A 27,133-nucleotide genomic window follows, 5' to 3' on the forward strand; every position below is an offset into this window, starting at 1 on the left:
AGGAATAGGTTACATTTAAAAGCATTTAAAAATACACAATAAGCTATTACTTTGGTGATTACCATTTCTGTTCTGCAATACATACTTATTGTCCCTTCTAAAACCCTCTTCCCTCTAATAACTAGAAATTACTTCTCAGTTCAATCCAATGTGGTGACTGGTACTAAAAAAGACATTTACACAGTTGTGTTAGGTCAGTTTGTCATACCCAAATATTTCATTTCAGAAACAAACACCAACCAGTCAAAAGTGGTAACAGTAAATATGTATCTATCATGAATGGTCCAGGTTATTCTAACTGAGCAATGCTGACTGATCTCTAAGTTGGTACAATTCAAGTACATGTGTTCCAAACAAATTTGGGCACAACTTGAAAGAATTCTGCTAGGATGCGTTTCACCATTAAAGAGGAACTCCCACTTTTTCCATTCCAAAAGGATAATTACCCCTTCTTGTGAGAAAATCCACTGAAGAAATCTAGAGAGAAAAAAAAATCCAAATAGATGTTCCATAATTATCTACTCCACAATCATTCCAGTTCTGTACTACATGGCCCACTGTATCTCCCTCTTCTTTTCCTTCTCCCACTGAAACTGCAACTACACTTCAATAACTGTTGAATTCCTTAGTGAAATCGTGGACACTGAAGTGGAATCCTCTCAAAAACACACCACTGCATGATTTCATCTCTCCATCCCAATGCCTGTTGCTGGTAGAAAAGATAACATTCTTAGCCTATATTCCACCTCTTATTCGTGTACTACTTGTCATACTGAACGCTGTCACAGATACAGAAGCTTTTTGCAACAGAGGAACCTCTTTCACATCAAAGCAGCTTAATATTAGCGTCCAGTTTTGAAGTTACACTTGGATTTAATTTTTTTGAAGAGAATTTAGCTCGGTGACAAACTCCTTTGCTGTTCTTCAGCACCTGAACACTTGCTCTTGGAGATGTGCTTTTTAACAAGCTCCAGTCTGCAATACAGTCAAGGGAGTTGAACAGTGGAACAGAAGCCCTTCAGAGGAGCTGTCTTGCTGCAATTAGAGAAGAATGCAATGGGAGATTGCATTACCCAATTAGATAAATTAAAACTGGCTAGCATACACATAGGTACATGGTAAGGTTTCTATGGAAATGGGATAGTAAAAACAACCCTTAAATATATCACTTAAATATTGTTTGATACATGAATATATTGCATTTATAAAGGAATATGATTTACATTATATATTGCCAGAGTTGAAAATAACATGGTAGAGTTCCAAAGCTTCCTTGTATAGAAAATGGTGATGCAGCCAATCAGCTGTTAAAATGCATGGTTATAATGTTTCCTGTATCACTCTGTGAACTTGCATAACCACCCAGGTAATTATCTCAAGATCATTTCATTAATTTCAAGGTCATTTAAAAAAAGCATTTACAGATTTTGCTCATGCTAAGATTTTAGCTACTGGAGTAGCTGCACTACCAGATCAATACACAGTTAGCTGTTTTGTTTTCTTTTTTCCCCCCAAGCTGTATTAAGAGGCAGCAGTGGGAATCTCATTGTTGAAGCACTGTTCAACATCCTTCCCCTTTTCACGCTCCCTAGATCACAGAATTTAGAATGACTAAACAACTAGGTTGGAAAGGACCTCTAGAGGTCTCTAGTCCAAAGCCTGCCTAAAGCAAGGCTAACTTTGTTCAGGTTGCTCAGGGCTGACTCCATCCAAATACTGAATATCCCCAAGGGCAGAGATTCTACAGCCTCTTCAGGCAGCTGTTCTACTGCTTACTCTCCTTCGCTATGAGAAATCTTTTCCTTATACTCAAATTTTTCTTTGCTGCAATTTGCACCTATTGCTTCTTTTCTTGCTGTGCACCTTGAAGAGAAATCTGGCTCCATGCTCTCCTTAACCTGCACATGGGTAATGAAAGACAGCAATTAGATCCCCCCTTCGAAGTGCTCTCTCCAAGCTGAACAAAACCAGCTTCCTTGGCCTCTCTTCATACATCACATGCTTCAGGCCCCTATGCATCCTGGTGGTTCTTCACTGCACTCGCTCTTGTAAATGAGGAGCCCAAAATTAGGCACAGAACTCCAGATGTAGCTTCAGAAGTGTCAGACAGATTGGCCATCACCAATGTCCATGTTGTTAACAAAGCCACTAAACTGCAACAGCTCTGGTATGGACCCTTGAGAAATGTCACCTGTAAACAGATGTTAGTTCAACTGAACTGCTACCATCTGAGCTAAACAGTCAAGAAACAGTTTTTCACCCATCTTGCAGCCCACTATCCAATCTTCATCTCCTCGGTTTGGCTAAAAGAATGCAACAGAAGACTGTGCCAAAAGCCCTACTAAAGTTAAAGCAAATGTTATCTACTGCTCTCCTATTGTCCAGTTACCTCACCACAGAGGACAACCAGACCCGTCAGGCATGGCGTGCCACCCCAGACATAGCTTCGAGGAAGGCACATTCCTTTATCTTCAGTGACTGTGGTGAAGCTGATCACAGTGCAGTTCCCTGGCTTCTTTTTCTTTCCTTTTAGGAGATGGCAAGTCATTTGCCTTTTTCCAATCTTCTGTGATTTCATCTGATTGTCATGAATGTTCGAAGATGACAGAGAGGTACAGCACTGACATGAGCTGGCTTCTTCAGCTCCCTTGGATGCATCCTGTCTGGTCCTACAGAGTTGTTTATGTCAGGATTGCTCAAGGGAACCACAACTTTTGCTTTGTATGCCTTTAGTAGCACATCTTTTCTCCAAACTCTGCCACTAGGCACACAGGCCTTCAAGGCATGAAAGTAGACTGTGCCAGTAAAGCCTGTAGAAAACACGGTATCGAGCACCTCAGCTTTTTCCATATTCTTTGTCACAAGGTTCCCCCACCATTCAAGAGCAGGCCAGCAACATCTTTGGCCTTCCACTTGCTTCTGATACAGCCATTTGCACTTAACAACAGGTTTATAAATGTCTGACTTGGACCATAGATCAGAATGTTCACAGTTCAGAATACGCAAAGCTTTTAATGCAGAAATAAACTTCAACACATGCCTTACCATTCTTGTATAAGTAACTCTGAAAAATCCTATCTTACACAGTTCACATGGCAAACTCCAAATTACTGACATTTTTGGTGTTTTACCAAAATCTCTTTGGTGGCCCCTAAACAAAAAATTAAAATAACAGCTATTGTGATAAGTGCTGTGGTAAGTTCATTAATCTTTGGAAAGCAGTCAGATGCTATAGCGATAAGCACCAACAGAAGACGGGAATTAATTATTCATTACATTTTTCAGCAAAGATTTCAAGTCACATGCAGTAAATAAGGAATAGGGTTACAAAGGAAAGAAGCAGAAAACAAGACAATGAATTAGCAGTTTGCAACCTGAATTCAATCTTTTCTGTGTAGAGAATGTGGCAAGTACCATAGCGAAACAAGACGACATGTGATCATATAATTAAGAACAAAATCATAAGTGTGTGTACACAAAGAAATAAAGCTGGACGGACAAACAATCTTTCATTTTGCAACCTTGGTTGGCAGGACTAAAGATCTAACAACACTGTTTTATTGGCAATACATGACAGTAACATTTTAGGGTTGATTTTAACCAAACTCAAAAATAAAGTCCATCAGACTGCACTGTCATGAAGTGCATAAGAATATTGAGCAAATTTCAAACCTCTAGATCCACTGCACAGATTTTCACCAACTGAACTACTGAGGATAACATCACTTGGTATTCCATGTGGCAAGGTACTACACAGTGAAAGAGTATTTAACTAATGAGCGTTCTCCAATATTGTTGAGAGAACAGGAAAAACAGGGTGTTCTTGTGAAATTAGCTTTTACTCCAGATTCTGACATGAGCCCTGTTCTACTGAGACAGTCAGCTCCCTGCTTCCTTGTGCCTAATTGAAGGAATCTGCCTCAGCTCTTCTGACTTACCTTACAGTACAACCTTCTAGAAACAGGAGATGCAGAAACTGAACACAAGACGCCGTAAGGAAAGTTTTAGGAGATTTCATAGATTAAGTTTTAGCAGGTCTCTACTGAAAGTAAACTGATTTTTCCAACTTGGTTAAAATCACTAGGAACTTTAATGGGCAATGAAAATATCCACAACTTTCAAACCACAACACATCTCCTGCCAATTTTCCAAGTACTGAAGTTCATGGGTAAGACACCAAAGCTTTAAAAACAACAAATAACTAACATCTTTTCCAAACCAAAGAACCTGTCATTTCTGACCTAAATTAAAGCAAACAAACAGAAAACAGCAATCACATTTAAGAAGTTGCACGACATGAAACATTTGAATCCAAAATCAAAAAGTTATATGGAACTGAGAACAGCATTTTACAAGTATGCACACAGAAACAGTTCTTTGCCTGTTTCTGCTGGGCATCTAGGAGAGACTAGTTAAGAATAGTATGACACTGACAAAACGATTTCCAGAATGTGTTCCTGCCTGCCATATTTCCCATGGGCTCCTCAGATGGAAGAAGACAGATGCAAGCCAGATTAACTGCTCTGAGCCTTGCTATCATCTTTTTCAAGGGCCTGAGGACAACTTTAGTTGATCCTATATATTTCAGCGAGTAGAAGAACCAATAGACTTAAGTTATTTGGAAATCAAACCATGGGTTTCATTTTGTTTTTACAAACTCGTATAACATGATGAATCCTTGGGTGAATTAATTTCAGTTTTATGAAAATGCTTTTAAATTGACTTTCTTTATTTACAGGTAATAAGAAACTCAGGCAAAGCACAAGGCAAGAGGTTAATTAAAAAACATCATCTGACATTTATAAAAACTTATTGAGATGAGGGCTGGCCAATTGACTGGATATTAAAATGGAATTAACAGGCTAATGTTCGGTTTTGTGCTATGCCTGAGATTCTCTGAACGTTCTTAGCAAAGTTACCTAAGGAACAATCACAAAGAAGCAAATCTTCAATATGACAGTGGTATTTTTACTCAGCTGTTGCAAGGATAGATTTATTTTAAACTAAACCATAATCCCAAAATGAAACCTTTTATAAAGCTATTTTTCTACATTTTTTTTCTCCACAAAGGAAGAAATCTCTAAAAGCAGTAGATCAAAACTCACCTTTCCATGATCCACTCTGGGCGAACTACTTTTTCTCCTTTCAGTTCTTTTATTTTGGCATTTGGAAGATTGGTGGCAATGATGTGCGTTGTTTTTGATCTGGAATAATATACATGGTATTGGCCTCCATGCAACATCATTAGCCGTCTTAATTCATCAGCTGAGGGATCTATAAAATTTTAAAACAGAAATATTCCTGCTTTGTGTCAGCAAATACATTAAGAAAAACAGTGGTTGAGAAACAATGTCATGATCAGAACGAGTGCAAAGCATTGTTCTTCCCCTGAAAACCTTGCAAGTTTTCAAAGACCAAATCAGAAACGCATTTAAGAAACGTAGAAAAACATTTCTGAAAAGAGTGATTCAAAACACAAACATTCTGATTGTTACAGAGGATCTTTCCACAATATGTATAAAGGATGGGGGGGGGAAAATACTCAAGTGGATTTAATGCTAAACTAAAAAAAAAAACCACTTTACTGCAACATAACACAAAATCCAGTATTAGATTAACTCACTTGCATTTTAATCGGTTTGAGAGAGCAGTTTACATGCAGAACAGAAAATTAATATCAAAAGGGTTTAGCAACAGCAAAGAACTCCTACTGTACAATTTCTGACTTAAAGCAGGTAACACTTCCTTACCAGACTATTCTTGAATTACTGCAAGGAAGAGAGACTACCTTATAAACTAACATCTATTCTTATTCCCTCTAACATTACTGATCACCCCAGTAATTATTCACATTAGGAATGTTTTTCATCATGTAAAAAAGAATTCTTTGCAAGAAGTAGGAAAAAAAAAAGCTTTTGGAGAACCTTTGCAGTGGTGCCACATCGGCAACAAAAGGTTTGGGTCAGCACAAACAATGTTCTGAATAGTGAATTGGACACAAATCAAGAAAGTTCTGGTGAAGGGTGGAAAAATTTACTCCTATTTCTAACAGTGACCATTCATGTAAACTATTTAGTAAAGTATTAGATATATTCAGAAACTAAATGTGACTTTATATTGAAAATCTAAATAATGAAATACAAAAGGAACATAATACACAAAATTTAAGATATATGGGAATTGTTACATATTTACTTAGATACAAACACACGTGTTTTATAGTCCTTTACTACACTTTGGACATTGAACAGACACTGGAACAAAACAGAACAGATCCTTAAAAAATAAAAGCTTCACCTGTAAAGCCATTGACATAGATGGCGACTCCACTAAAGATACTTGATGAATTTCCATCCTTCTGGTGCTCTATGGCTGAATCTGACCGGAATTGATCCTCCAATTTCTTAACCTTTGCCGACATGTATCCTCCCTAGTTTTTAAGTTGAACAGACAAACAAAACAAAACCCATGATGCTAGTGCTGTTTTCTTGTGTTTACAGACTGAAACTAGTCAATTATGAGAAAACTGGAAGTATGCAGCATTCCTTCAAATCTATTTTTGTTGACTTATAAAAGACACATGCTTTTTTCCCTAAACAAAAAATAGCAAGTCCTCTACACTAAAATTTATCTGCAAGGTACGGTATCTTGTTACCAACACGACAGGATTTATTTCATACTCCTTTTTTCTTATTCTATAAGGAAGATATTCCATCTATATAAAAACCCTTACAGAAGAAAAAGAAAAAAGAAGAAAAGAGAGATCAGAGAGTAATGCAAGTTTGGATGCTAAGCCAGAGTTCTCATTGCCCAAAGAAACAATGCAGAGAATACTCAAACTCCACATATTTTCTGTTCTTAAATATAGATAAGACAGTAGAAGCATAAGTAAATCAGGTGCCTCAGTTACTGTATGTCCAACTATAAAGAAAGCGGTGACAACTTCTAAAAATAATTTTAAAATTACTTAGTTTTAAATGGTGGTTAAAGCTATTCAAAAAGTCTGCACATATTAATAACGCAATTTAGTGGATGATTACGAATTAAGACTTCAACACCAGATTAAATTCAAAATTTTTTTTTAAAAAATTGTGTTTTTCAAGTGAAGCAAAAGGTTTCAATTTATAGCATACCTTTAGCATATTTAACAAAATTGCAAACCCTTATTACCCATTTTGCCATTTACCTCTTCAAAGAAAAAAAGCCAGTTGGTTTTAAACATACCCATATTCCCCAGCCATCGCCATCAGCAGCCCGTTTCCTCCATCCACCCCGCCTCATACTGAAGCTTCTGCACAGAAAGAAAAACACACGATCAATTAGATGTTTAGTAATATCAGTGACATTTCAGTCATGCATTACAGGCCATCTACAGAACATCACAAAGATTACATTTTTCAGTGTGTATGCATTGAAATATATGAGTTGTATTTAACATAGAAACTAAAAATTGCATTGAATTCCAGTTTTTCAATTTTGTAGTAATTCACATAAAAAAGTCATCACAAAGATCAGTTGCCATTGTGATTTATTAAATTCTTCCTGTTCATCATACCTCTCCTATAAGAGGTTCTTATATAAAATTGCTACCGTTCCTGCAAAATATTGCCTAAATCACGAACAATCTTTTCTTTCCTTTTTGATACTATTTACATGGGGGGATGCAGGCAAACACCTCCTGGCATGAGAGACTGGATTAATTTTAACAATGGGTTCAGAGCTAATCATAAGAGGTCCAAGCATTTGTTGTTCCACAAAACAATAAAGTTACATAAAAGAAAGAAGAAAAAGAGAAAGAAAAAAAAAAGCAAAGGTCATGTTTTCCTTGAGGAAAAGCCAGTCATTTAAGTGATCTAGTATGATCTATAGCTAGGTTTCTTTAAATAAACAAACCTAACCAGGCAAATTACAGTTTTCCTTTATGTAATACACTTATCCCTGGACCATGAGCTGAACACAGCAGCATCCCCAGATGAGCGATTAGTGAGCTGAAACAGAACTGGTGGAGAGAAAAAGAAATGTTTTGGACTGTGGCCAACTGCTCACTGTACCCAAGTGATCCACATTAACTATTGCTGTTGTAACACTGATTTTAAAATATTGATTAATGGTGTAGTCTGATCATGAGGTCACTGCCTGCTACACTACATCTCTCACTTTCTATTCTAATCAGTCCCCTAAATAAAAACACTGCTTTGTCTTTTAGGGCTGTAAGCTCTTAAGAGCGGGATGACAGGAATAGGACCTTGTATACCCTGAAACTAACAGGAAGAAAATTTAAGCCAGTCACCTTTATTTTATTAGATATATCTTGATATCCATAAAAATACACAAAACTACAGTTCATACAAAAAAGGAAGTCAACTGGTCTTTTCCTTCCTCTTGTGCTGTTAAGAGGATACCTATTCTCTGGTCTATCCATAGAATCATCCAGTAGCGGAGCACAGAAGCTTCACCCAGTCTCCAGCCTAACAGAAAGTACGCACAACTATAGTTGGAGATAATTACCCATTTTGGTCATTTACCTATCCAGGAAGCAACTTCTACTACAGTGTCCTGGAGACCACCTCATTTATCACATTAGAATTTTGTTTCCTCTGAATAACTTGGCTAAAACTTGAATTCCAGCTTTCATCTCTTAAGTCCCTTTTGTTTTAGAGCTACCAAGTAGGCGGACTCTGAAATCCAGCTAACCCACCCTGGACTGCAGGCAAGTTTCACTGCAGAATAAGAGAGAGCTGCAGGAAGGTTTTCATAAATACGATCATTTTCATGGAATAACGTCAATATGCCAAATCAGGCAACCATTGAATTACAGAGTTAAAGCACGTGTAAGTACCTTGAAAAGACACGCTTCAGTAGTATGTTTCAGGATCTCCACAAACACAGGAAGATCATGATGCACCTGGTTCTATTCTTCTCATATTTCTTGTAATCTGTTACATAACCTACACAAATATAGAATTATCATGATTAATCATTTGTCAAGGAGATTAGCTTTATACCAACAACCAAAACAAAGCCACCCCTCCCCAGTATGTTGTATTTTCTCTCTAGGTACCTGTGTTTCTCACCCATGGACCAATTTCCAATATGTTAAGCTTTGTGAAATTAATTTGGGGGGGGGGGGGGGGGGTTGGTGTTGAATTTTATCTAACAGATACCACAGAACCCTTAAGGAGAAGGGAAGAAAAATGAGAGGAGATGAGTTGGATGACTACATGAAATAGAAAATTGACTACTTTTTTCTCCAGTAGAAGAAGGTACAAATTGGAAATGGTTGGATGATTTCCTTCATATGGAAAATTTGTATTTTTCCCATAAACTCAAGTAAACTGTAATTCAAATATATCACTTCTGGCTGAGAAGTTCTTACAGAAAACAAAGGTGTAGGTTCAAGAAAGGAAAATGTTTATTCATGAAAATGTCACATACTGATTTTAGGTATCATAGTTATTGTAAGAATCACCAGGATTTTAAGCATTGATTACTCTTGCTCCTTACCAATAAAGGATGAAAAAGCCTGTCAAACAGAAAATCTTTTGTGTGCGTGTGTACATACATATATAAACACACACATTTATCTTACTCTGGTGAAAAAGAGAGCCCTCAATGCAGTATAAGACCCACATATGTCACCAGCAGTCTAAGGTGTTCTTCATTCCAATCACAAGGTTCTTGAGAACATCAGTTATTCTGACCCCTATACAGACCTTTTGCTTATTCAAAGAAGTCTTTTCAGTATCAGTAAGACAGAAACAAAAACATCCGATGCCTGTTAAACCAATGAACTGCCTTTCATGAGAGTAAACTTCTCTGAAACCTTTAAACATTTAATTGTTATTTAGGCTACTGGGAGGCGAGGAAGACCTCTAGTCTAAAAGCCGTTAGATCAGGCCACCACAACCTGTGGGGCCAATCAAAATCATAATCATGGGTATGTACCTAGTTTAATTAAAACTACAGATCAGAAAACATGACTCCTTCAGGTTAGTGTGTTAAAAGCATGACATATCAATCGCTCAGAAGTTGTCTTCCTAGAGCCTGCAAAATTCGAGAAGCTAGGCTATAATGCCTTACTTCCAACATCTGATAATGATTTACAATTTCCTTGGCAGATGTGATTTTTGACTCAGCCTGTTCACTTCAATTCTAAACACACAAGTTAGAAACATGGTATTTCAATGATTACTAAATGCCTTTGGCTTACTTCCTGAGAGTTATAGATTATTTACTTAGTGCTGATATGAAAACCTGGGAGATTAATTTCTCCCTTTGTAGTTCCAGGAACTGTTTCTGGACTAAGGAGGATCTTCGCTGCTCCCTCTTCACAAGGAGCCACATGGAAAAAAGAGGCAACAGGTACAAGCTGTGTCAGAAGTGGTTTTGTCTTGATGTAAGAAAGAAATTTTTTTACAGTGAGAAGGATCAATCACTGGAACAACCTCCCCAGTGATGTGGTAGGGTCCCCATCACTGGAGGTTTTTGAGATGTGACTGTACAGGTGCTAGATAACCTCACCTAGGCTCCCTTTTCCCATGGACCTGATGATCTTCCAAGGTCCCTTCTGGCCTGGGCTGTTCTATGATCCTGCTAAGTCCTTGTGCTTACATGGCAGATTTTTCCTTGAAAATTAACAATCTCTAGAGCTGCTTATCTGAAACTTAAGGAACTAATGAACATGAGAGACATCTTGCACAGGATGTATTTAAATCAGAGAAAAAATTAGGCAAGATTTGAGGCATACTCGCTGGTTCACGAAATAAGAACTGTAAAGTAGATACAAAGCCCTCTCTATAGGAATCAAGATGAAGGGGTGAGCAGGAGAAATGCTTTGTAAAGAACTCTTCAAGTGGTGGGGGGGAGAAGCAAAAAAGGGACAAACATTGAAATTTGCCTGCTTGTGATCAAACAAGAATTCATCTTTTCTCTGTTCATACTAACTTGTTTCAGAGCAGTCTTCAAAAATTCAAGAGCATAAATGCATAGTGACTCAGGTAAAGTGAACCACCACGATTACTCATTTGCAGGGCACCTCCAGAGCCCAGAGCAAGAACAAATGATAAAATGACCCTTTACCCAGAAAAGCAGACAAAAAAAATGAAATGCTTACATTCTGGACTTGTGAACACAAATATTCAGTAAACTAAAAAAAATCCCAACAAACTCTGAAACTGCACAAAAAGTCTGTAGTGACAGAAACAGTATCCCTAGGAACAGAATCCAAATCTTCATTGCAAAAGAAACAACCTTTCAAGAAAAAAAGTCATATTAAATCTCCTGTCATCGAAATTAACACAATTTGGCCCTGCATCTTTGAAGGCCACACACAAACTGTAAAATCTTACTGTTCTACAAAACAGAGTTCTTTAATTTCAAAATTCTATTGGGACATCTTTTTCAAAACTGAAGCTAGAAGAGGAACTAAGGGTTTTGATGCTTTGTATGTGACTGGCAGCTCAGAAATAGTCAAGACAGCACACTAGGAAAAGATATAACACATCCCACTGCACACTAATTCATGGCCTCACATCATACTTCCCAATTCACAACCACTTAATCTTATTATTAAAGGCTGCTTGTTAATCAAACTGTACAGATCATGGAATGGAATGAACTGCTATCCCTACATTTTATGAATTCTATAAACACGTGCATGCATATAGGAGAGTTGCATGGCAACTGTGAGATTTCAGACTGCACAACAAGTGATGTAGATGTGAATGTTGATGTTAGTATTTGAGTACCTGATTCAAGGAAGATATTTCTTTTAAAATACTTGAAGATCAGGATGGTGTTGTATAGGGTAGGTGGCTTTCCATTAACTGGGATAGTTGGGATTACAGAGGTAACAGACAAATCCAGACCGAAACCATAGGTATTACTGGCACAATGCGTGGGAGCACAGAAGAGTTCTCAGCGTCTCTCTGAGAAGTGAGTATGGATCCTCACAAGCCTTCTGATTCCAGGTCAGTAGCAGTCCTGCCCAAACTTCAGTTGTCTGTGCCATGCTCTGCAGTATTCCCTTTTCCATGATGCAGAGACATTTCTGCTGCCTCTTCAGACTGTCAGATTTTATATTTTGTACTACAGGAAAGCAAATGAACTATTTCCAAAGTCAACTAGACACTGCACCGTGACTCAACAAATAACCCTGCCAGACCCGTGTCTAAATACACAGTACAAGTAACTTCTAATCCAAATAATCCAATCACAGGTAACAGAAAGTTGTGTGGAAGTGCAGAACACAGCAACAGGCATTTTGCTTTTCTGACCAGAATAAACACCTTATCGACGTCCTCTAGTACAAAAGGACCTGATTTAATTAGTGTGTTCAAATACCACAAACATTATTCTCAAAGGTGCAGCTCTAACACTAACAGAAGTACGGCTATCTCAGGCCACCACTAATGAATATCAGAACCTTTTGCTTGAACCCTAGATTGAATCCATCCCTACTCAGCAGGGCTTAGAAGTTGTTTCCATCAAATGGGTACTTTGTGGCCTGTTTGAGTTTCATGCATCTACATTCCAGCTCCCACATCAAACTCACCACCCTGCTTGGCACTAGGCTGCAAGCTCTTTGAGGAAAGAACTGTCTTACGTGTTTACACATTTCTCAGCACAAGAGTCCTATTCTTGGCTGAGTCTTCTGGAAAAGAGCTGCTGCTACAGGGTCTAAAACTATTTTTTACTATGTACTAAAAATGTCAGAATCCAGTAAAGGAACTTAAAAAAGATAGTTTAAGAGTTTTTTTTTTTTTAAGCTCCTTTATTTTTAAACCCCTGTGATTTTAGGCACTTGAGTTAACAATACTGTTCCATATTAAAATAAACAAATCTAGATGTTGCAAAGCAACTGAATTTTATTCTAGGCGGGAAATAAACTCTCAGGGTGAAGTTTCACAAGACGGTTGAGTCAACTTGATGGCCGCCTGCCACCAAAAGGAACGGGGCTGCCCCTCAACCTCTGCTGGCCCAGCAGAGACCAGCTGGCCTCCTTTACGTCCAGCCTCTCCACTCCAGCTCCGCACTCCCACGACCCCTATGCCTGGCACTTTGGGCCAAATAAGAGGAAAATCCACACAGCCTAAGGGGTAATTTCTACCAGGTCAGCAAGATGAGCCGAGTCACAACAGGGTCACACACACAGCCAAGGCAGACGGGTGGGACTGTTCCCTGCGGTGCCAGTGACAGCTTATGAATCCCTCAGCCATTTCCGGAAACCAGCTTTTAGGTCATGGTTATAAACAACCAACTGTGCTGTGAATAGGGATGTGGATTTGCAATAAGCTAATTGCTCCTCACTACCAGCCCTGCTTATATTCTTCCCCCTAGTAAACAACTGGGGTAGACTACCTTACTTTTTTCCATTGAATTAGAAAGAGTTTTCAAAGAATGTTAGAGTCGCACAACAGAGAAGTCCTAAGTCCATCCTAACTCACACGTGCCTGTACTACAGTCACTTCTAACTATAAGCACCAGTATTACAGGGTCAACCAGCAAGTTCTGGTTTGCAATCCAATCTCTGATGATATTGTAAAGCAACACAAATCAAATTGGCTGAAAGACATAAAAAAAAATCTGTCCCCAAAACCACCTGACAATACTCCCTTCTCCTGTAAGTAAACCTAAGACTGTGAGGTAGACAACAATCGTGAAAATCCTGAGCAAATTAAGCACTGGACATAAAACTGGTAGCAAGTATGAGAAATCTAGAAATGGTATTTTTCAAAAAGGTGAGCATCCATGGCATGTGCTAAAGAGGCAAAATACCATACAACCCCTGTAACACATGGAATAAACAGTCCTTCAGAATCAAATCCTATGTGTAGATGACTATTCTAAGGCTGTGTTCCAACCATGCTTTTATTTGAGTTTGACAGCAAAGAAACAACACTCTCACCTTCAGTGCTAGCACTCTCTCAGAAGATGACACAGGAACTCTTTGCTAAGTAAATTATTCCAGTTTCCAAACTCTTTCTGGAACTCAAAATGATCTTTATTTCAGATCAGTTTACTTTAACATCAAGGACTAAATACTTTACCTACAAGCAGCGACTAAGAAAGATGCAGTTATTTTGTCGACTAATCATCACATCACCCTGAAGCGGTTGTTCAGCAATCAACCAATTTATACAAGAGCTGTACAGGACAACATTTAGGTCTTTCCCAACCAACTTGGAGCCTGGGACAGACGACTTTAACTGTCACAACTTAAGGAACCATGAGCACAGGGTACAGAGAACAGCAGAGGACTTGCTGTCCTAAAACAAGGTGGTGCATCATTCTGCAGTCTGCACTACCTTTGAGCAATTTGTTTTCAACAAGACACTCTTTTTGCTTTTATACATGGCATTTGAGATGGTTAGTTCTTTGAAAAATAGCAAGCCAGATTCAATTTGAGACCAACTGTCAATGTTTCATTCCCCTCTAGGAATAACATTCAGTAGCAGCTACAGTCCATTTAGAGCTTGTCAAAAGCAGTGGTTTAACTTGGTTGAATTTTTTCTTCTGCTCACAGAAGACTCTGGCTTGAGTTTCCACATTTCTGCATTGTTTGGTAATATTTTCCCCACACTTCAGAGTTCCTCAGTGATGAGTGGCTCCTCCCCATAAATTTTCATGGACAGATTTAACCATGTAGCTCAATTCACTTTTTAGTTCAAACATGACCTCTTTGATACAACTGTTCATACTGCCACAATACGCTGGCAAATTTCAGCAGACCTCAGCAACTGGCTTCGTTATTTCTGTTACTCATCTTCCTTTGGGACTTCAATCCCTAGAGGATGTAGCACACTCCTAATCTTTATGCCAGCTTCTAAGTGCCTAGATTCCAGAAAAAAATCAGTAAGTCAAATTGGGATAAGAAACAGCTTGCAGAATTAGGATTCTCTCTAGCAACATACTGAACAGACTGTAAATCAAACTAAAAGGAAATTCTCTTTCTCTCTTGGACTTAAGTGAGTATCTGCAAGGACAAGTGAGATGAATACGTGAGCTGGGTATTCTTCAAGTCCATATATATTTAGCTGGCTATAGTATTTGAGAACAGGAACTGTGTTACTTTTTCTTTGAAGAGGAAGGGTGGGCTGTTTGCTTTTTTTTTTAACCTAATAAATTGATAGAATTTGCTTAGAAGTGAAAACCTGGGTTTGTGCACACCTCAGTCTGATCACAATCCAGCCCTACAACTCTTGTCTTAAACACAGAGCATACACTGAAGCATAGGTAAAGCCCTGGTAAGTACAATAAATAAACAAAGATCCCACTTCCCAGATAACGAGTAGACTTGCTGCTACCTTGAATAAAAAAAATGAAGAATTTTCAAGAGGTGACCAAAACAAGGGACCTGTGAACACTCTGAATTTGTTAACATTGAATTCAGAGAAGCTGACGGTAAAAACCTCTGACATATACCATCTTCAGGTCTCCCAGATTCCCTAGGCATCGGGTCAGCAGACTGGTGAAATCTTGTCAGAAGAGATGACATTTTTGATTAATGTCATGTATTTGTTTCCATACATATGTATGTGTTTCTGTGCATGCACAGGTGTGCGTGTACATACACACATTCAACTTGACTTTGCTGCTGACCATCTCATTACCCAGTACCCGGATTAACTACTTTGGAATGGCATAGACACAGATCTGCCCTCGGACCAACATTTTAACTAACGTAAAGAGAAGGCTCCATTTCTTCTCCACAAGTTATTTTTCAGTGGAAGCGCCCAGGGCAGTTGTGCTTTATGCTGAACTCAGTGTTATCAGCGTACACTGAGCAGATGCCGAGCAGGCCAAGCTCTTCGGGGAAAAAGAAAGAGAGATAAGACATCCACTTTGCAAATCTCAAGTGGGACCTGATGTCAGATACTAAGGAGGACCATCTCTCCACACATGTATGGGTGGTACTAACTTTGTACAGTAGCAAACCTGGAGGAAATGAAGCAACTTTGTTAGCAAAAATAGTGCTCACTACAGAGTCAACATTTAAATAGGTTGATTTTTTGTTTGCAGCACTTTATGAATGGTGTTTCTTAAATGCAACTGTCATTGCATAGTCCCATTCCCATTTTTTTTTCTGGATTTGCCTTTGAAACTCTCAAAGCAGCAAATTCTATTTTGAAGTAAAATCTTCACAAGATATGCCTTCCATGGCCTTGAAGTTTTATGTACCTATATCTTTCCTTAATCTATTGATATTACTCTTATCATCCACTCAGACCAACACAACTAGCAGGAAATCAGATGAAACTTGTAACTGGAGAGATCAAAACAAAATGGAAATATTTTTTAATCTATTGCCTAGTTTACTTGTTTCTTTAGTATTACCTTGGAATCCATTATTTGCAACTTCTAGAAACAGTTCAGTGCTGGGCAAACTTCTGATCTGATCCTATATATTCTCAAGTTTCCTCTTAGATTCAGCTGAAAGTGATACTGAGGGTTCAGACACAGTGTTTCTACATTTTATTGGAAACAGTTGTACGTTCTTACAAAAAAACAAAAATGCTGTATTTCTTCAGGATCCCTAAACAAAACTGGCATCAGAATTGTGTTCTTGGCCCTATGTGGTTTCAAGTTGGTATTGTAAGTACCTCTGACATTGAAACAACAGCATTATACTGCTACTTAGTAGAGACAGATCAATACAAAAAGGCCACAGAGCAAAAACTGCCTTCCTCAGGCAAACAGGAGGCTTGTAGATCTTACTAGGTTAAAAATGAACATAGAAATAAGCGGAATCATTATGGAGGGGCAACACTTATCACTTCAAATTCCTGATCAATCAGAGATTAGAGCGAAAACTCATTACACCCTTTCCCCAGTACCATTTTATCATAGGATTAACAGTTTACCAAATAATGTGATTTCAGCATGGAAATCCAGGAAATAGCGACTAACAAGCCCCTTTTTCAAGTTTCCCAATGCTCCAATATTTCCTAAAAACAACTGGTGGACTCAAACCAGAACACTATCCTTCCACTAAACATCATTATTTCATTTCTTTAGCTCAACTGGGAGTTACATTTAAAAAAAACGCTCAAAATGGTAAAATGCATTTACCCTACTTGGTAAATTACAGTAATCTTCCACCTTACACGCCACAGGGTCATCGTGGGCTTTCCTACCTGTAAGAATTATCAACACTGTCATGACTTCCTTAAACACCAGCAGCTCCTAGGTCTCCAGAAGAGCCTGAGATGCTTACTCATGGTGTCCTGGACTAAGAGCTGACGGGAACCACCTCAGGAGGAGGAACTCGCCAACAAGGTGGACAGAACTGCTGTTCACTTTGGAGATGCACCGACAGCTAGAAGCTGACCCCAAAGGTGCAGTAATGGCCCCAAGGCCCCTGCCAAAACACACTGCATAACCCACCCTGCCAGAAGACTGACAGTCTTTAAGCCAGCACTGAAAAGCCTTGCAGCAGATCTCAACCCTACTCTGCGCAGCGTCAGCACTGCTTTCAAGTTTTGGCATTCGAACCAATCCACCTGCACTTACCTGCAAAGAACCTGAGCAGTGTCTTATCCTGAACTGAATTACGTATTTTTTCAGGATTATTTTTTTTTCCATAAATCAAGAAGCTGAAAAGGTCTTTGTGATTCAAGCAAACCAAATAAGGAAATTATCAGTTGTTACCTCCTTACGTTGGGATTTGGTTAAAGTATTTACAGATAGCTGGGAACAGGATGCAAAACTAACACGAAAGAGTTAACCACAACATGGCTAAACTTTATTTATGCCAGCAAATTTCGAACCCCCAGCTTCAGCACTATTAAACAGGAAGAATACCAATTGGGAGATCTTAAGCTTTGAGATAGGAAATGAACTAGGAAAAAGAAAGCACACCATCTACTCTTCCCAAAAGTTAACACTGAAATTCAGGAGGCATGGTCTGCTTAGACAGTTGCAGCAAAAAATATAGAAGATATAGCGATCATTTCTGTGGGTATACCAAATTAAAAGTATCTCTCAGATGAATTTAACTGTCACAGATTCCTTAACTACAGTAGCAGCAGCCCTTCAGCTAGCTCTGAAAAGACAAGCAACAGGAATGGAAGTTATCATCACTGCCCAGAATTTAAAGCTGTTCTACATACTCACCTCTCTTCCGCTAAGGAGCGAGAAAGAAGAGTTTCCTAATTCTCATTCCTATCTTATGAGCACCAGCTACTCCGCATGCAATACAGAAGCAGAGGGACCACAGACATGAGAAGCCCTCCTCCCTAAAACCAGCTGTGTCTCCAATTAAAATGCTGTCTGGTTTCCACAACAGAGCAGAAAGCTGCTCTCAGGGAGAAGAAGCTCTACACAAATTTGACTCTTAAAAAAAGAGACATTTCCACAATCATACTGCATGAACCATGTTTGAGAATTCCTCGCCTGTTCCTCATGCTCTTTTGCACCCAGTTAGATTTGCTCTCTTTCCTTTCAACATTCTTTATAACTACCTGGACGTTCCCGTTTCTATTTGCTTCCACTTTTTCCTCCTTTTGCTATGCTCTGTAAACACATGGCACTGTCACCAAACTTATCTACACTGTATTCTTGGGGGAGGGTTTCAGCATTTGGGTATTTAGCTCCCTTGCTACATCTGTACCAGACAAACACACTCTTAAGAGCCGACAGAGATCTCAGAGATAATATACTCCTTTAATTAAAGCAGAAAGATGTTCAATAAAAAAATCATTCTTCATAACGTAAACAATAGCTTACAGATTAAATGGGGGAAAGCACATGGCAGGGTCAGGTAAGCTATTTTTTTCCTACTTGTCCTGAACAATTAATTCATTAAAAAGTCTGTAATCACATTTTTCCTATGTACTCAAAACCAGGTTTTGTATTAAGTCTTTTTTTTTTTTTTTTTTTTTAAATCTCCCTAGTAGCTGAAATGGATGGTAGCAAGATTGAAAATTTGCCATGAAGCTTCCTTAAGACAGACATCCAGGTCGAGGGATGAGAAAAGATCGAGCAAACTCAGCACCCACTTACGAGACGCTGGCTGCACCACACCAGGCTATGGCTAAGTAAGAGGATGAACACCATCCAGAAAGACAGACTGGTGATACACTTCGAAGGCCAATTCCTGAATAACGCACTGAAGACATATACTGTGCACAAAAATACACACATGGAGTTTACTACATTGGCCTGAAATATGGTGTGGTTTTTTTTTTCCCGTATACTACTACAGTTTTACTTTAAAAACAATCTATCTCCAAGTAGTTAAACAGCAGTAAGTCACAAGGCAGGTGTCTGCACTGAGCCTCTACTAACTGTCCTAGCAGTGACCTCCAGTCTGACAGCTTGGGATTATTTACCAACAGGGACTTGGTGCACCGTCCAGTGGAAGAATTGGGCTGAGTGAAAGACAAATATGGTGGGGATGGGCAGCAACTACACGCTTGAGACAAGATGGCAAAGAAAGAATTTGTCAGAGATCTGGATTTCTGCGTTAAATATCTTAATAAAACGGGGCTGCTTCACAAACGTATTTTGGCTGTAACCTTTTCATTAGGTGTTGTTGTTGCTCCGATACGACTGTTTTAAACTGTTGCCTAATTGCTATTAGATGTAAGAGGTTATAGTTAAAATTCAGCTCATGTAATTGCAATCTGCTGGGTTTGCTTCTTTGCATTGCACTATCAAATTTGAGATTGGACCTAGACTTTAAATCAAGATCCGTAATAAACATCAACTCTTCTTTTCAGGGAGAAAAATCTCTAATTAACACAAATGGAGCATTTGCAGGCCTTGCCTTTCCGAAGGCTGACATTAACCGTAAAGCACGGGGGATAATGGAACATTGCAGCACGCACCACAGCTTTCCTACCTCCCCCCCAAAAAAATAAATAAATAATCGCGTGCTCGCGCTATCACCCTCCCCTCCGTTCTCAAGGTTTACATGCCATCCCCGCGCACCTCCCATCAGGGGCCTTTTGCTGGGTCAGGCCGGCGCTGGCTACGTAGCAAAACACAGCAGCAGCAGCAGGCGGGGAAGGAGGTGGGGGGGTGGGGGGGAAGAGGCGAGCCCTCCGTGCCCCTTCCTCCCCCCTCACCCACCAGCCACCCTCGCTCAGCACAGGCGACTCGCAGCCAACGCGGGGCGCAAAATCCGCAGCCGGCTGCGGGGGGAGGAGAGGGCGGCGGGGCTGCGACAGGGCTCGGGCTTCCCCCCCCCCCCAAACCACACACCTTATCCCCGCGTCCCCTCCCCTATTTCCCCGCAGTGACCCCTCGCTGCCGACCCCCCCCAACACCCCCCCCCCCCACGGGTACCCATGCAGGTGCCGGCGGGGGAGGGGCACCTGCGGCCCCCCAAACCTCACCCTCCCCCCTCAAGCCCTAACACCCCCCCTCAGCCCTCCCCCACCCCCTCCCCTCCCCCCCCACGCCCGCCTCCCCGCCGAAGGCCCCCGCCGGCGGTTACATAACAACCCCCCCCCCTCACCCCCCTTCCTCCTCCTCCTCAGGCCCAGGCCGCAGGGAGGGGCCGAGGCAGGGCAGGGGCCCCGCAGCTCCCCCCCCAATTTCCCCCCCCCCCCCCCCCACGGCTCTTTTCCTCTTAGGCCAACCGCCATGGGGGCCTCGCCATGACGGGGGGGGCGGGGGGGGAGAGAAAAGGAAGCAAGGAGCCCGCAGCACCGCACCGCCGCTCACCTTCCGCCGCCTCCCAGCCGCGCGTTGCCGGCCGGGGCTTCACATGGCGGCTCCCCCCGGTAACGGCCGCCAGCCTTCCTCCTCCTCCCCCTCCTCCTCCTCCCCCCGCCCTTCCTGCGAGCGCGTCACGGGAGAGCCTCGCGCCACCAACGGCCGCCCGCCGGGCACGTGACGCGGGGCGGGGCGGGACGGGACGGGCGCGCGCGGCTCCCGCTCCGCGACCCTCCCTTCCCTCCCCTCCCCGCCCGCCCGCTGCGGGATGGCCGCGGGGCGGCGGCGCCCCCTGGCGGGGCGCTGAGGGGAGCCCCGTGAGGGGAAGCGAGACGTGCCCGTAGGAAGGCAGGCCTCGTTAGTCCTGCTGCTAACGGGAAACTTGGGCCGTGGTTGAGTTCGCTTTATACAGAGAAAATGGCCCCAGTCCCACAAATCCACGCTGATAGAACCCCACTCGTGCTGGCCAAAACCCCAGTTTGCCCATCAGTCCTCCCACACAGGTTCAGTTTCAGTAATAAGATACATGCCTCTCTGTAAGAGAAGCCCTTATTCATAACCTTCTTTCCTCCACTTGCATTGTCAGAGCACAGAAATGGTTGTCCCATGCTTTAGAAAAAAGTTTTCAAGTGTTTCCCTGCCCTGCGCTGTGTGAGGGAGCCAAGAGCGTTAGGACTGGCCAGGCTTTTCCCCACACCCAATTCATACTTGTCAAAGTATCCAGGCAGGATAAGGAACAGTCAAGTTCATGAAGTTCATGTCTACTAAAGTCTGGTGACCCTCAGCTATTTTAGCCAGGGCGTGGTTTCTTCATTTCACTTAGAAAAATGTTCAAGGGAAACCTCCTAGCACCTTCATGAGAAAAAATAAATAAATCGGTTTTTACTCAGAATTTTAATGAAACCCATATTCAAAAGGTGGGTGTTCCCTGCCAGGTAGAAGTGCTAACCAGAGTTTAGACCAGCCTTAAACTCTCAAATTCCGGAGACGTTGTGGCTGTCTGCTTTCTCTCTAATTTTGATCAGAAATTGCATTATTTACCTGAAACAACATGTTTGCAAGACACTGTTCAGAAAAAGGTACATTATCTAAAGCATATCCACTTCACTGGGCCAACATTTTCCACCTTTGCTGAGAAATGCCTCTACCAAGCTTAGTCCTTGCCAGTCTGGAGCAAACCAACTGTTACCCGTGCTGCGTGAGTGGATGTGTGCGTTTTTGTTTCCTTCCAGAGCAATTTCTCTAGGGGGCAGTTGTGGAGCAGAAAGGCAGAAAGACAAGTGGAACGGGGATTAATTTAGGTTGGCAAGAACAGCTTTAAAATGGTTAGTCAACGATTATATTTTATTTTTTAAATAGAAGCTGGCATATAAGCAAATTATAAGAGGAACCAACAATTATTTAGGGAGGCATGTGGGGACGACTGTTTTGTTTCGTGAAGTAAAGCTAGGTTAAGAGGTAACAGTGAAAAAGGGTGAAGTAACCATACAATACTTTCAGCAAAGATTACATATAACTAGTTAAAATAAGTAAAAGAGAAAGGAATTACTGTTAAAGAGAGGATGAAAGTATAAAAATTTAGGTAAAGGGACAAATATTAAGAGGAATTATTTACTTCTGTGTCTTGTAAAGCCTTCATTTTGCACTTCATCTGCACTGGCAGGCTTCTAAGCTGACATAGAAAAATCTTAGGTTATAGTAGGCAGATCAGGAACCGGGGCATATGCTTACTCATTGTGTAAATATTTACAAGGTGAAGCCCAGCTTAAAGCATGTTGACTTCAGAAAAATAATTCTTGCTATCTTCACCAAGTTTGGAATCAAATCTGGGGCTGGGGAGAGAGAGGCAACATATGTACAGGCCTCAGTTCAATGGGACTGTGGTCTTGGAGCATCTCAGTGGGGTCAGTGTTACTGGTAAGCAGCTTGTCCGTATAAATCCTACTGTCTGAGTCAAATTCTGCTCCCACCAACAAAAAACAAATAAATAATTTCAATCAATTCAGCACGAGGGAATTTCAGGTGAAGTATGAGAGGCTTCGTGTCATGCTTCTTGCAGCCTGATAAGGGAGACACGACCTAGCAGTGGCTGCAGATGCTGTGAGCTTTGAAGGTTGTTGTCATAAATATAGGATAACTCTGGGCCTCCTTGTGCCAGGAAGGGCATGTAGAGCCACCAGCTGAAGGCCTGTCCTCACGTTGATACTTCTGTGTGTTCCTTTGATTGGTCTTGGGCCATCATAATACACGTAAATACGAGGGCCAACAGGGACTCAATCCACTGCTATGCCACAGGAGGAGGAATAGGAATAACTTAACATTGGCCATGTTTTTTGTGTTTTTCACAATTCCTGTTGTGCTGGTCTGTAGTTAGCTATGTTCCAGAGGAAAAGGACTGGCAATTACTTGGCCCTGCTAGAGCCACGGTGATCATCTGGTAACAGAAGGCTCACCATCCTCATACCAGCTCCAGAAGCTAAGTAAGGTGAAGTCGACTGACTACCAGTTACTGCTCTCTACTTTTCCATAAGTCACTGTCCTGCAGCTTCTGCAGCTCTTACTCCGTGCCAGCAGCCCCTGGAAGACCGACAACCCACTGGGAACAGCTGCAAGGCGGCAGACAGCACCCCGTTTCCTTGTCATGCACTATGTGGTAGACCCACGGGGCGGTCTGGGTTGGAAGGGTCCTACGTCTGCCTCACTTGGACACCGTCTAACAGGGAGGTGAGGGCACGACGAAGGCACCCTCCCCACCCGGCTTTGCCCTCGCAACCCGCTGCTGACACCCCGTGGAGCCGGGCCGGGGCTGCAGGCAGCTGCTGCGCTGCCTCTGGTGGTGATCCGCAGGGTCGCCTTAGGCTGCACCGCTGGAAACCCCCCCGGCCCCCGAGGAGAAGCTGAGGACGTGCTCATCGGCGGTTTCCTGCGTCTAGGTAATTATGAATGACGGAGGCTCATTTCACAGCTCCTGCAATGCTGTAGTAACACAGCCTTGCTGTAGCGATGCCTTAAATATTGACTTGTAAAAAGCTGCAGGATTATTGCAGTAGTTTCCTGACCAAGCACTATTGTTTCATGGTAACCGGTGAAAAATGCTGTTGTAAAAATCTAATCTGCAGCATTTAGTTCTAGCATTAATGTGTTACATAAGGCCTATCGCTACGTACACATACATCTTAGCCATGATGCCAATTTTCTCTAGCCCCTAAAACACAATGCAGTCAGACATTTTTAGAAGGAATATGTTTTATTATAACCACAATTAATCAGTTCTGCTAGGCAGAGCTACTCTTGCTCTTTCAAGAGTGAAAGAAGCTAGGAAAGATTTCTAGCCAGGGATGGAAATCCCTGTCTCTCTTGCATGGTTTTTAAATATCACAGGAAGAAAAAATAAAAAGAAAAAAAAAAAGAAAAAGAAACCTCTGCAGGATAATCTACACTAGCAAACAATCTGTTTTTGTTGTTCTTTTTTTTTTTTTTTTTTTTTTCCTGAGCATGTTACTAAGAGCAGTTGTGAAAGGCTAAAGCAGCACAAGATGAAACTCACAGAGAGACCAGCAGTCTGCATTGGGGTCTGGCATTAGGGAAAATGCCTGTGGGGCTCTGGACAGAAGGCACTCTTAAGACAATGACAAAGGCCTGGCTGAAAAATGGTGGGAAGCAAAACAATTATGAAAAACAAATGAACCTGGAAAGGCTGTTGGAAAGAACCAGAGCTAACAGCTCTGGGCATTTTGCTAATGAGGGAGCAATACAGCTCTTAGGTTACTGCTGCAGTCCAGTGGCTGAAGGGAAAGATGTCACCAGTGGATATTTCTCCTCTGTCTTCAACTAGCCTGACCCAGAAGAACAAAAATGCTGGCACATGAGACTCTTCTGCTGGCTTTATTTATTCAACTTTACTCCCCAGTAGTCATTCTGAAGAGGTGTTAAGGTAGCCGATATATCAAACCTATTTTGCACAAAGTCTGGATTTATTCAGGAGTCTAAAGATCCCTCTGTCCTCTCTTCCCCTTGCTTATTACCACTGACTGGTGCAACGCTTAAGTGGTGTTAATTATGTGGTAACAGTCCTCCACTCATACAGCAGGGCTGCATCTGCCCTTGAAACTGGGAAGACTACATAAAAATAAATTTTGGCTAATTTTGTGCTGAAGTACTCTAGGACTCTGCAGTAGTAGAACTTATTTTAGATGAAAATTGCACATCTGCAAAGATTTCTGCATCATCCTGATAGCGTTCTGGCATCTCCATTTTAGCAGTTCCCTCAATGCAAAATGGGTTTTGTGAAGAGCAAATATGCATGAGTGGATTGCCACCTGCAGCCTAGCTTTTCATGGATCTGAAACCATGACTCAGTACTCAAAGATATTGTTAGATAATAATATACTCTCTATATATAGGTATAATAAAATGGATGCCTTTATGCCGTTGACCTGTTTTTTTTTTTTTTTTTGTAGTCTTTCTAGGCTCATATTCCCTTACTGATTATAAGTTCTGCATCTCCAATCCAAAGATAAGATGAGATGGAGTCCTTGATTTCAGTTGCAGTGTTCCTTATTACAGTTTCTTTATCATACCCAGCTGCGCTTAGAGCTTTGCTGGGCACAAACACTCAATTTTTGGAGTTTTGCCAAAAGCAGGTGCTTGCTACAACTTGGGGATGGCCTGTTCAGAACAACAAAGCCACTCACTTTTAGGCAACTGGGAAAAAATACCCTACTCAAACACTGAATAGGCAATTTGGATTACAGTAACATAAAGAAGCCTAAAGCTCTGTCTCTCACCTAACTCCCCGGCTTCTCTGTTTTCAGAAAGGTGGATCTCTCCTTGCAGTGAATAAGATAGACTCCCTGCTGCATGCTGTGCTTTGCAGACCCTTGTCAACCTATACACAGGTTAGGTAGGAGGGGGGTTCTTACTCTGAAATGTTAGTTCTCTGCTGTAAACTATGTGGTCTGTATTTGTGTTAAGGTAGGGGAAGAATTATTCTGACTACGTCAGTCACTCCCAATTCTTTTTGTCCCTTTTTCTACCTGGAGTCAGTTTCCTCCTTCTCAGAACTGTTTGAGATCTTAGCTATATGGAAATCCCTAAATTTTACTTCTTCTTAGTGTTGCCAAGGTGGTTTTTTTTTCTTTTTTTCTTTTTCCTTTTTTTATTTTTTTTTCTTTTTTTTTCCCCATGGTGATAAGAGATTTAATGAGTGCTGTTGAAAGCATTTAAACAGGCTTACATATTCTCCTCTTACTGCACAGATAGCAAAGCTTTATTGCAGGGGTTCTTTTTCTATACAGCCACAGAAGAGCTCATCTTTTCAGTGATAGAAATTAGTGGACACCTTTTTTCTCTCAGTGAGTGGCATGTCCAGAAAATCAAGTTGCAGAGATTCTATTAGAACTTCCAATTAACAGTCAGGAAGGACCTTGAGGTAGTTTGGAAGACAGGGATGTATTCTGGCATATTTTTGCATGGCATGCCTTGTGGTACCTCCAAGAGTGCAAGTTTTAAAAATTGCCATTGACATCAGTGAGGTAGATGCAGTGAATCTGGTGAATGCAGACACAGGCGATGCAATCGGAACCAGAAATGAAGGACCGAATTGATTTCTCCTAATTTAGGTACCTACAGCTGGGCTAGCCTTGACTGTACCTGTCTCCACCCAGTATAAAGAGACCCTAGGGTGACTAGCTCGTATGTAAAGGGCTACACTATGAAATATTTGATATTAATTAAGATGAAACTTACTCATAGAAGTCAATCTCACGCTCATCTCACCTTTCTGCCGTGCATCACAGTCTTCTTGCGTGGGGTCATATTATTGACTGCAGGATCAGAACCTGTCTATGTCTTGTTAACAAAAGATTCAGGGAAAGACAGGGATAGGGAGGAAAGAAACAATTGGATAAGGCAAAACAACATTTTTGCTACTAATCCAAGTATCACACGTAATGGACGCCTGGGAAATGGGCTGTAGGAGACACTAATGATTCTGAAATGAGGAAAACTTGGTGAGACAATGTGTTCACACCCAGCTCTGGGCAGTCCTGTGAATCGTGCGAGTATCAGTGCATCAAAGGTGCAGTGAGGGCAACAGAGGCCACTTTATCCTTTGAATTTTCTGGGCTCCTGGGAAACCCACTGACAGCTCCTGAGAAGGCAGCCTCTTGAATTGTTCTACCCTGCTCAGGCTCTCAGCCCAACGTGGAGTGCCAGAGAGAGACAGAATTTCCACAACACTTCAGGAAGGGGTAAACAAGTAGACAGTGGATGTTAACGGTGGAAAAGAGGACAGCACGTCAGCAGGAGGAAACGGCACGAACATTACAACTGACCTAGTGGTTCCTACTACAAGAAAAGAGAAATCTTGTGCTGAGGCTAGAGATAGGAAAAGATCTGGAGGATGCTTGTGAGCTAGAGGAAGAGATTGATCAATATATATATTTATATGTTTTTGCATGTAGGCAGAGGC

The 27,133-nt window shown here is 41.2% G+C and overlaps 1 protein-coding gene across 4 annotated transcripts in view; it reads right to left on the reverse strand.

Annotated features, from left to right (window-relative positions):
* Positions 1-20,826, reverse strand: part of REV1 (REV1 DNA directed polymerase) — a 57,105-nt gene extending 36,279 nt beyond the window's left edge. For 2 of the 4 annotated variants that reach the window (XM_080575512.1, XM_080575511.1), the window contains exons 1-5: positions 20,671-20,826; positions 8,840-8,948; positions 7,225-7,291; positions 6,298-6,430; positions 5,106-5,274 (exon numbers count right to left, since the gene is read on the reverse strand). In XM_080575512.1, coding sequence (XP_080431638.1) covers positions 5,106-5,274; positions 6,298-6,430; positions 7,225-7,281 — 359 coding nt within the window. In that variant the 5' untranslated portion in view covers positions 7,282-7,291; positions 8,840-8,948; positions 20,671-20,826. The other 2 variants (XM_080575514.1, XM_080575513.1) reach the window with 2 other exon arrangements.
* Between the last annotated feature and the right edge of the window lie 6,307 nt (positions 20,827-27,133).

This window comes from Anser brachyrhynchus (assembly GCF_964034855.1).
Source record: "Anser brachyrhynchus genome assembly, chromosome: 1".
NCBI lineage: Eukaryota > Metazoa > Chordata > Aves > Anseriformes > Anatidae > Anser > Anser brachyrhynchus.